General features: G+C 41.9%; 1 protein-coding gene across 4 annotated transcripts in view; it reads right to left on the reverse strand.

The window, feature by feature from the left end:
• Positions 1–12072, reverse strand: part of ATAD2B (ATPase family AAA domain containing 2B) — an 81470-nt gene that overhangs the window by 66152 nt on the left and 3246 nt on the right. The window contains exon 1 of one of the 4 annotated variants that reach the window (XM_072036496.1): positions 3100–3219. The exons of the other annotated variants lie outside the window; for them this stretch is intronic. Within the exon in view, the coding sequence (XP_071892597.1) occupies positions 3100–3183 (84 nt within the window). The 5' untranslated portion in view covers positions 3184–3219. Of the gene's footprint in view, positions 1–3099; positions 3220–12072 lie in introns of those variants that run through there. 4 annotated transcript variants of the gene reach the window in all.

Genomic DNA, 12072 nt, shown 5'->3' on the forward strand with positions numbered 1-12072 from the left:
ATACTTCTACAGCACTTTTAGTCTCCTGTGCTTGTTAGCAGCGTTACACATGCTGAAGCTTCAGTCCTAACACCTAGAAAAAGCACCACAACACTACCAGAGTTCTTCCTCTGTGGCTTATTAGTGGTAACAGACAGAAACTTGAAGACAGGAGGAGTTATGTGAGAGCTCTGTCTGAAAGTAGTGCACGGACAGGCAACTTAGGAGGGTCTGAGGCTGTCATGGTGAGCTATGGAGGAAAAAGCAAGACTCTGCAAACCTAACATTTAAAACAAGATTGTTCTTGTGAGTTAAAACATATATATATATATATATATGTGTGTGTGTGTGTGTGTATATATATATGTATGTATGTATATGTATATATATATATATATATGTATGTATGTATGTATGCATGCATGCATGTATCTTCTCCTGCAACAATCAATTTCCAAATATCCAGGTCCAGGAACTGTCAGCAAGGACAAACTAAGAAAAAAAAAAAAAAAAAGATAGTTTTACTTGTATGCAAGGAGATGGTTGTGGAAGTCCAGTTTATTCATCTGGCTCATCAGCAACAACCATCTGCTTTGTGCTACAGATATCATTCAAATACTGGATATCTCGAGCACCCAAGGGGGAGGAAAAAAAAAGATTAGCTTAGGAGGAAGAAAGGCTGTCACAGCACCACGTATAGGAAGTGGCAAAGCCTACAGAAAACCAGCCGCATGGGTGCAGTTCAGGGAGACAGCAGACCCTAAGAAGCTCAGCAGCACTGAACCCCAAGCTCAGCAGCACCAGTGCAACCCCCCTGTCTTATCCTGGTGCTTGTCTGACCCACCCAGAAGCCAAACCAATCCACTACAGCTTCAGATGCTCGCTTTTCTTCAGCTGGATTAGTTTCTGACCTGCTTAGTCAGCTGAATCATTTCACCAAAAGATGAGAAAAACGTAAAAGATAACACAAGGAAAAAAAACACACACGAGTAAATGGCAAAGGTGAGAGCAGGAATAGCAAGCTGCAAGTGAAACGTGCTGTCTACATCACACCTTAACATTTCATCCCCAAGGACATTTTTAAACTAATATTAACTTAAATACTTATAATAATAACAAATTATTAAATACAGTATTAATTATATTTTGTTATTTATGGAACATATTTTTATTTGTAGCATAAATATCGGTAAATACTTGTAATAGTACTGAAAATACTGAATACAAAGGTATCGTATTAGCTTCTAACCAGCCTACGCTCGCATGCCATTTTAGAAGTAGTTTTAATTACAGTTGTTTACCTGTTGAGGTAAGCCCGGGGAAAGCAAGATGTTTATCTTACTATTCAGCCTTAGGAATTCGACAACAAACCAAATGCAACAAAACAGAACAGAAACATGGTTTTCTTCCTCATTGATGCACTTCCCGAAGAAGTGCCGTAATTTCCCTCTTGCATTTGTAATGCTTCTACTAGAAGATCAGAGCACAACCTTAAATTAAAGAAAGCAGGATTTGGGATCAGAAGCTAGGAGAGCACAGGTACCAACCTTCTGTATACAGAGAACCTCCACTGTACAACACAGTGCACAGCCAGACAGTTTGCACGATGGCCAGCACCCGCAAGAAAATGACTTTTCCCAATTATAACACCATATTTATTCCCTTCTGAGCACAGTAAGCATTTGTACGTGTACTTTATCCCTTGACCAGCCACAAGCTTATTTGTGGACTCGCATAAATACCCCACTACATGTTAGCACGCCCTCCTGCAGTCGGTTTTAGGAGGTGCTTTCTGAAATGACCCGAGCGGCTGTGCAGGGCTGGGAGCAGGGTTTCGAGGCAAGCCACAGAACCAGTTTCAAACCGGCTCGGCCAGGCCGAGAAAATGAAGCTGAGAAAGGGGAACAAACAAGTAGTGAAGCTTTATGAGGGGTAATATTAAAGCTATTTTGCGAGCAGGGAAATTAATAATGCATGTTTTCCTCCTCCCAGGTCTCCGATGGCCACCTTTCTCTGCATGTCCTCCAGCTCCCTGCCTCTCATCCAAAATCTCAAAAATCAGCTGATGGTCCTGGTTCATCCTCTATTCCTCCTGGCTATGCAGTGGTCAGAGGCAATACAGCGAGCAGTCACATCCCAGCGAGGTGCAAGTACAAAGCAAGTCCAAATTTGAAGACAGTGAAGCCCAAACCCTACCTGCAGTTAGCAAAGCTGCTGTAGATCCCCTAACACACAGAATACCTTGCTGCAAGGTAATAATGAAGCTCCAACAGAAAGAAATCACTGAAAATTTACATGTATGAATAAGCATCCAAACTCCATGTTCCACTTAATGCTCTTAAAAAAATTAAGCTCTGGAGAATCAACTCACACCCAGCCTGCCATCCAGACTCGTCAGCTACCTGCAGTAAAACACGGAGATGGAGTTTTCATTACTCTCAAGAGATCAGCTGCACTGGGAGATGCGAGAACAAGAAAAGAAATTAATTCCAATTTGAGAAACCTTTATAGAGAGCAGCCTCCCCAGCACTTCCTCCCATTTATAGCAAAAGAGGTCTAATGATGCCTCCGCATTCTGCTTGCTCCCTCAAGTAACTGGCTCTCAAACCATTTATACCTTGAATGACTGAAAACACTACTTCGGTTTCAACCCAGAAACTTATTACTTAACAGTACACAGCGTGAAAATGTTCTGGGACTAGAAAGAAAAATGCATGATAAAAGCACCAAACCTGAAAATTAAGCAATGAGGAATGTAACTGCAGTAGTCAGTGATGCACTGACCTTCAGAGCTCCTAACCAAACACTGGCACCGATGGAAACTCACTCGCAGTTGAGAGCAGCGACTCACTAATACCCAGCGGGTTAAGAAGACAACATCCTTGGTCTAGCATGGAGAAACAGTGCTCGTTATCATCTTCGTATTCAAGAGAGTAACTGAGTTTGACAGCCAAAGGAGTACTTCGAGCAAGCTGCAGAGCTAAGAATCTGCACCCAGAACCCTGCAGCAGCAGCAGGCACACGCCGGTAACGCAACTTCACTGCCAGCAGCTGGATGGTGGTAACGATCAATCTCGTAACCAAATCCAAAAACAGCAAATAAAGCAATAAAATACTTACAGCTGCATACTTATCTCTGCTTTCTTTACTTTGCATGAAGAAGAAAAAGATGGAGAGATGTTTATCATCTCGTAATACACACATCCATGGAGGTGCAACGAGAACCGCACCGTATTACTGCAGCCTTCTCTTCCCTATATAAATCTCAAAATAAAAACCTGATACTAAGACAATTTCAGTTATCACATTTAGAGACAAGTTTTGAAAGAACACAAGCTAGAAATCCATGAATTAAACTAAATTCTCCTTCTCGGTCTGCTGTACTAGAAAAGAAGTGACCAAACTGATCGAGCCTTTGAGCAGGACTGGAGGACACACACACCACGGAGCTGCTCACCAACAAGTGGTTGCCTTCAGGTGTATCACACAGACCAACCAGATAAAGAATTACAGCTGATTCATTTTCAAGTTAAAACACAAAAGATTATTTCTAGCATATCGAAGAGCTCATGGAAGAGATCGCCAGTTTGGGTTTGGTGGTATTTTTGGAGGGGATTTTTATTTATTTATTTATTTTCAATAAGTTGAATCTCCTGGCCAGAAGAATACCTGATGAATTCCTACTCCTGGTCTGAACGTCCAAAGGTAACTGTGATCCTGCAGTCTCGGTAACACAGGAGGAGCACAAACTCTCTCTCACTGCCATCTCAGAGTACACGACCACAGGTTCAGCTCGTCTTCGAGCAGGGATGACACGACACTCAGACCACAACCACACCTCGCCATTTCAGAAAAAAGCCTCTGTCTGGTCTACCACAAGTCCAAGTGCACTCAAACGCAGGTAGGCAGAGACATGCTGATGCATTTGAGTTTTCCACGATGGTTGAACTTGCTCTCCTTGCCATACATCTTGTGGGTCACACCCTTCCTCTGACTAACTCTACCACACCCAGCACGCTACCATGATCGCTCAGAGAACTTCACAAATCAGTCAGGAGTTTTGAACCAACTATTTTAATCCTTTCAGCTCCTATAAGCATGCTTTTCTCTTATCTACGATCCCTTCCCATGCCTAAAATGTGAAATTAAGGCCAACTGGCATCGAATCTTCAGCTGATCAATCCTATTCCCCTGCATTTTGTAAAAAGCAGCCTATTTTAATTAGTTGTTCTTCTTCTTGCCTCACTGAACAAACAAGCAACACCCCGAAATTTACTTTTGTCTTAATTAAAAGCAGCCAAATAAACATAATGAAGAAATGTTTTTCAGCTACAGGTTTTCACAAATGCCTACTCGCTTCAGTCCTCCTTTAGCTTTGGATATTTAGAAGTGTTTTTCCTCCTCGTTTCACTCTTTGAAAAGACACCAGTGACTTCAGACATCTCGCGATCTACTTATTTTTACGCACTTTGGAGAAACCGAATCCAGGTCTTCCAGTTATTTCTGACCTCATTTGAAATGCAGCTCGCGAAAAACAACACAGCTTCTCAGACGCCTCAGAATATTAATAACCCGTATTAATATTTAAAAAAATAAAACATGCAAAAAACTGTCTGCTGAAGATCTGGTTTTCCCCTTACGAGTTCATTCAAAGACCATGTGGAAATGGGCTGTTCATTAAAAGAAAGTACATACTCAGGGTATTTAATTAATATTTTTATTCCTCTGTTTAAAAAAAAAAAAAAAAAAAAAAAAAAAAGATGGTTGTTTTCCAAAATAAAACTTGCACTCATAGAAAAAAACATGTGAAGGTGTCCCCAGGTACCAATTAGTTAAGCTGATAACTCAGCTTTGCCCTCAGATGACTATTTAGTTAACAATTCCTTTTCCTTTTGCTGTGTTTAATATATAAAGTCATGCCATACCAATAAAATAGCCCAAATCCACTCTCTGTCTGTCTGCATTGTGGTTCTGGATAAGCCACTTGCTCCCTTGTCTATCAGTTTCTGCAAAAGGGTAAAAAACATAGCTTAAAATACAAACTTCTACACCTCTATTGCATTCAAGACCTCCTTTCAGATCTATTGCTGAAAGCCAGGCAAGAACTGGGTACCCTTCCTAAAGCGTTTTTGGGCTAGGCATACTAAGTTGGAAAGAAAATCAAAAAATCAAAAGACTTCACAACCCCTTTGAGATGTTTTTAGCTTTGCTCGTTTGGTTTCAAGCACTAGAACAAACTTTCTACCATGAGCATGATGAAGTCAACTGACAACAACGTACCAAACCCCTTCAAAATCTACGTTGAATGCCTTCTTTTAAGTTCACTGCACATTTTCTAGTAATGGAAAGTTTTTAATCAGTATTCAAACCGGGAGCACACCTTGCATTGCAGGCCTGGGCCTTCAAATGACATGAAGCTGAGTAAAAGAATGTCTTTGGATTAAAGCACGTTAACAGCCTTACTAAGAACTTCAGGTTTTATTAAGGACCTTGTGTTACCTTCCCAACAGCTTTAAAAGTGACAACGTTGGACAAACCCATCTTCTGGCCACAATTCTCCAATTTCCACTTACTTGCACACTGCCATCTATCAGACCTTAACACAGGTGGTTAAGGGCAAATACAATTCACACTAAGAAGTGCTTGATGATCATGGAATAAAAACTATTAATTTCATTGGTGATAATGATAGAAAAGAATGCCTCAGTTGCAAGATCAATATTCTTTTATCATCCCATTTCTGTTTTTTTTTCAGTAAACAATGCTTACATCAGCAGAAGCCATAAGAATATAAAATCTCCCTTCACCTGGACTTTTTCAGAATAGATTATTTCTGACTCATTCATCTGAAACACAGTTTTTTGCATGAGAAGATCCGCTTTCAATCTTTCAGTAGATTTCCATTTTATTTCCTAGAGCTCTTCACTTCCAAAATTTGATTTTTTTGTTAAATGTGAAAGCTTTTTAGAAAAGTTCTGAGTTGACAAGGTAAAAATAGAAAGCTCTGCCTACACCACTTGTTTCTTGGGCGTTTTCATGCTTTTGACCATTCACCCTGCCTGCCCCACAGACACCTGTTCCCAAGCAGGCTGAGCGTCGAAAGGACAAGCTGCTGAAAGCCAGCTTTTGATCTGACATCCAAAAACTCTTGCAGTCCATGGGCTGCTTGTAGGCTCATGAAAGAGAGGGACAGTCTGCTACACACAGCCTCTGCCAAATCATGCCAGAGCCCGCAGAGAGCTGAGGTCTGTCCCACTCATCACTGCCCCTCTCCAACCCCTCCACCACAAGTGCTCCTCTCCTCCCTCTCGTGCCTTCCCAAAACTCGGCGTGATGCTGTGAGTCTCCAGCTGATAATCGTGTTATAACACCAGCTGATAATCAAGACAAGGGGAAGCGGGGAGGAGGCTTCATTTTCAGCTGGACCAGCAACCTGAGCCCGATCCAGCTGATCAAATGGCCAGACAGGCACGAGCATTGGCGAGCGTATTGCTTCTCGCAGCTGCACAGCAAGCAGCTCGCACCGCCTGGGAAATCACACACCTCCAGAAGAGCAGGGCTGCCAGGGGTGGCCTTCGTTTGCTGTCCACACCTGAAGGTTTTCCGGGAGATCCACACATGGGAAGGTTTAAAAAGCATTGATCTTTCCCATTTAACACTGAAGGAAGACATTTTTAGTCAGATGCATATTAACTGTTTCCATGATTCTATTGTCAAAGTCCTTTAAAGCAAAAATTATAAATATGCCAACTTTTACAAATGATTACAATCCTGTTTCTCTATGTTTGGACATGACCAGGTACTTGAGCTATCAAATTTAGCAAGGAAACAAAACACAAATAAAGAGGTAGCCTTCCTTCTGTGTTAAAAAATACAGGATTAAAAATGCTTCTGCATCTCTATCTATAGTGCACTTAAAGACGGTATCTCAAAAGTAAAACCAAGCTAACGTTGGATAAAAACGTAGTATGAAATATTAAGATGAATGCCTTGAAATTTAAAGTCATAATAAACAATATTCAAGGCCTGCAAGATAAATTGGAGAAATAATAGAAAGTAGTCATTAAATACTTGGAATGATGAATTGCAATGAATTCTCATGCAAGTAACATCTTCCCTGTGTACAGAAAGAAAACTTCAATTTATTTTAATAGCTCAGTTCGACTACTTATTCACTTAAAATTAAGATATTGACTCTATGTTAGAGAAATGCAACAAGCCCATTTTCCAGATCACGAAAATGCCCAAACCAAGGTATCTGCTCTGTGCGCAGCTGGACAGAAGCTTTTTACCAAAGCTTTAAGCTAGGTAGGTCATGCATATACATTGCTAGAGGCACAAAGATTTAAAAATAAATAAATAAATTCAGAAAAGGCTACAAAAACTGCTCAGGAACTTTGGACAAGCTCATGAGTTCCATATTTCTGGTAGAAGCACTGACGCTACATCATTTATTCCTAGTTAAACTAGAGTCAAAGTTATCCCAGCACACACATTCTTGGTTCAAAATGAAAATGCTGACAGAAGGTAACACATTAACCTTACAAGTGGCAGAGAAGTGGGATGTTTCAGTGGCTACCAAGCAAGAAGAAATTCAGCTTCTTCAGGAACAGAACCCAGGGAAGTATAAATGCAAAACAACACTTGAACGACTTAAAGCAATTAGCGGTTAAAATAAACCATGAAAACCCCATCAAAGGTAATAAAGGCAGCACTAAATTCGGAGACAAAAATTTAGAAAAAGCAGCAAAGCATGAAGAGTACAAAAAAATATAAATGATACCATGAAGAAGGATGAAAATCAGTCGGCTCCCTTTGTGATAAGTGAGTTCATGAGTGATACGAACCACTCACAAAGCAATATATTAGAGCTGAAATATCTAATGAACAATCAGCGCCATTTGAAACGGTCACAGAAACACAAAATAAGAGCAATGAAAGCTTCACATCACTGATTCCTTCCTGCTGGATGCTTTGGATTGAGGAGGGCTTCAGAGTTTTACGCAGGAATAATTTAAAGCATCACTAGAATGGAATGAAAACTTTTCCACAGCGCAGCAAACACTCAACAATTTAGGGCAGGCTATGCAAAAGCATACCACATCCAACTGAAACTGCAGGGGAATGTAGGTGATCAGAATGTAATTACCTGAGCTAATTATCTTCTATAACCCCAAGCTGTATGCCACTCTTGCACAACTGCCATGGGATCTCTCGCAACAATCAGTGAAGCCTTCTGCTTCACGTTTGAACCCAGAGACGGGGGTTCAAGCAGCAGCTTTTATTAATATTACTCTGGGCCAAACCCAATGTTCAGAGGAAGCAATGCAGCACTCCAAACATCAACACCATTTCCTGAGCATTCTTTGGAGGTCTCGCTCCCTCGCTGGGTTTAGTCCTTACACCGCTTCCTTTTCTGGCCCCGTAGCAATATTTTGGCAAAGGCAGGGTTTCGATCAAGATGCACGACTGCCTCCTAGGATAAGCCGCGTGCACTTACAAGGAGCAATTTTCCATTTTCACTGTGGCCCACGCTGCTTTGGCACGGCACACGTTAGGAATCCTAACTCAGGACACCGGTCTGGAAGCACAGGATTACAAACGCTGATCATAAAATATTTTGACAGAAGCTTGGCCATCGATTCCTTCTGCCAATTACTCCTTCTCTCCCGGTCACAGCTGTATCAGTACCACCCTACCAAGAGCAGACTGCGCAATTCGTCTCACATCACCGACCTTCTCCTGGTGCGTCCCAGAAGAGCAGCAGACCACGGAAAGGGAGCAAATCCTACATCTTACCTCGCTGCTAAGATGAGCTTTCCTGGGAACCTGCCTTCAACTGCCATTGCTGTGAATAACTTCACCAGGCTCTGTGTTTCAGGGTATAATTCAAAGAACCAGGAAAGTGCTGGGCAGCCTCAGTGTAAACTCTTAACTGTAATTTATTATTATTTTTTTAATATAGGTATTTAAGAGGAGCTTTTTCCTTGAAGCACTTCATATGCAGGCTGCCCTTAGTATAGTTTTTCCTATGGAAGAAGGAAACATTAACCTTTTCTAAGAGCTTTATTCTAAACTACAGACTAACCAGCATAGCGCACAACACTTTGCAAGGAGGCACTCAGAAAATAACAGATTAACCTGAATCACGCTTTTTCAGAAAGAAAAAAAATATTTTTTAGAAAGCTCAAAGGCTCGTGTTTAAAGCCAGTACTTGAAAATAAATAATAATATGTATTTTTTAAAGTTCACTTTATATGTTTTCAATAGCTGACCATTAAAGACTTCTTTCAGGAATAAAATGCAGCAGTGGGTTTATGCTCCCAAAGATGCATTATCACACTTTCCAAGATGGAAAAAATATTTTTTGTCACAGACTGAGAAATTACAGTAAGAGACGCAGAAATGTACGGGGATTGCAGCGCACAGAAATGCTGCTTAGCCTTAAACTCGACCACAGTACAGCACTTTATGTCAATCCCAAGGCTGTGTTTGTTCCTATTAGCAATTAAGTACAATGGAGAGCTCTATGTTGCCACTGCACAAGTTGAATGATGTTGGCAGTACTACTTTTAGCTAGGATCATGTGTTACAATCACCACAGTGCCCTCAAGTAGCTCTTAAGGCGCTGCTAATGCTTCCTTGCCTAATTAAGTTAGTCTTGTATACGTTTCTAAAATGTCCAACTAATACAATGGCATGATTAAAAAGTGTTTATTTCACAACAAATTCATTCCTGCTCTCGATCAGCATTTCTGTGTTTTAAGATGTTGACAAAAACGCTTCAATTGCCAAATAAATATTACAACACAATCACAATGTGATGTCTGCAAACATCACAGTTACCCTAGAGCAGATTTAACTGGTTATGGCCCTGATACCTTCGACTCTTTTGGAGTTCGAATGAAGCCCACCGAATTTACAAGCATTGTTTCACAATTTGCTTTCTGAAAACCGCAGAAGATTTTGATGCATTTTTCTTGTCAGAAAGCTTTAATATCAACCCAGGGGACTTCCCGAGTTTTAGTACTAGAAAGAAAAAAAATGCCCACAACTTATATAAAGGCAGAACAGCACCTTATGTAATGACAGCTTAACTTTGTTACGTAGTTTATAAATCAGTGATGGAAACGGGAATAAAAGCGTAGCCCAGTTTTCCCCCTCTGTACCCTCCCTGTGGCACTCTGCTATTACATCATTTCAGAAAATAAACTTCTTGGCTCCATGATCCATTTAGTGAGGGATTTTGTTAATTTTAATCTTGCTTCTGCTCAGCGGACACGCATGTATTCATCTCAGCCGCCACTCAGTAACGCGGAGCAGCTGACTTTTCAAATATTGCTTTCTGCAAGATGAGGAAAGGCTACTGAGGGAATACACAGAAAACAATAAAGGCATTTAGGCCATTACAGCCCATTTCCACAGAAGGCGTGTTGCTTCTACATTACGACCAAACAGAAATGGGCACTATTAATATGCAACTCAACACAGGATTGAACCCAAAGACTAGAAGCTGCCTGAGGACTGGAAGAAAGCAAACATTGCCCAGACTTCAAAAAGGGCAAGAAGGTAGACCTAAAAACTACAGGCTGGTCAGCCTCACCTCCATCCCTGGAAAGCAGCTCATCCTGGAGGCCACCCCAAAGCATGCAGAAGACAAGAGGGTGATCAGGAGAAGTCAGCATGGATTCACCAAAGGGAAATCTTGCTGGACAGATGGTGGGAGAGCAGTGGATGTTGTCTACCTGACTTCAGCAAGGCTTCTGACACTGTCTCCCATGATATGCCCATAAACAAGCTCAGGAAGTACAAGGTAGACGAGTGGACAGTGAGGTGAATTGAGAACTGGCTGCACAGCAGGTCTCAGAGGGTTGCCACCTACTTGGAGGCCTGCAGTGTCTAAAATTATTCATCTATGACTTGGGATGATACAAAACTACGAGGAGTGACCGATGCCCCAGAGGGCTGTGCTGTCATTCAGCAGGATCTACACAGGCTGGAGGGTTGGGCCAAGAGGAATCACTTGAAATTCAACAAGGGAAGCGCAGGGTCCTGCACCTGGGAAGGAATAAAGGCCAGGTTTTTATTTATGGCTGGGAGCTGACCTGCTGGAAAGCAGCTCTGTGGAGAAGGACCTGGGGGTCCTGGTGGACAGCAGGCTGACCATGAGCCAGCAGTGTGCCCTTGTGGCCAAGAAGGCCAATGGTATCCTGAGGGTATTCAGAAGAGTGCTGCCAGCAGGTCAAGGGAGGTAATCCTCCCCTCTACTCAGCCCTGGTGAGGCCTTACCTGGAGTATTGTGTCCAGTTTTGGGCTCCCCAGTACAAGAGGGACGTGGAGCTACTGGAGAGAGCCCAGCAAAGAGTTACTAAAATGGTTATGGCACTGGAGCATCTCTATTCTGAGGAAAGGCTGAGAGAGCTGGGCCTGTTCAGCCTGGAGAAGAGAATGCCCAGGGAGGATTTGATCAATGTGTGCAAGTACCTGAAGGGAGGGTGTGAAGAGGATGGGGCCAGATTCTTCTCAGCGGTGCCCAGAAATAGGACTAGAGGCAATGGGCACACACTGCGACACAGGAGGTTCCATCTGAACATGAGGAAAAATTTCTTTACTGTGAGGGTGACTGAGCACTGGAACAGGTTGCTGAGACAGGTTGTGGAGTCTCCTTCCCTGGAGACATTCAAAAGCCATCTGGACACAATCCTGGGTAATGTGCTCTAGGGGATGCTGCTCGAGCAGGGGAGGGTTGGACCAGATGATCTCCAGAGGTCCCTTCCAAACACAACCATCCTGTGACTCTGTGAAACTTAAATTCTTTTAGCCTGTGCCAAGGAGAAGAGGGATTCAAGCCTCTCCTTGTAAATGAATGCAAACAAACAAACAAAAGAATACAAAACATATAAAGAAATGAATAAACCACACAATACCCACATGAAAATGTGGATGAGGAGACTGGACCTTGAAGAAAAACAAGGTAGAAGACAACTCCTAGCCTTGTATCTATACTACTTGGTCTAACCAGCATTTTACAGGATGCCACTATATTACTAATGCAGTTTTTGCTAATAAGGAACAAATAGATGATCTTTTAAA

Source organism: Anas platyrhynchos, chromosome 3 (genome assembly GCF_047663525.1).
Source record: "Anas platyrhynchos isolate ZD024472 breed Pekin duck chromosome 3, IASCAAS_PekinDuck_T2T, whole genome shotgun sequence".
NCBI lineage: Eukaryota > Metazoa > Chordata > Aves > Anseriformes > Anatidae > Anas > Anas platyrhynchos.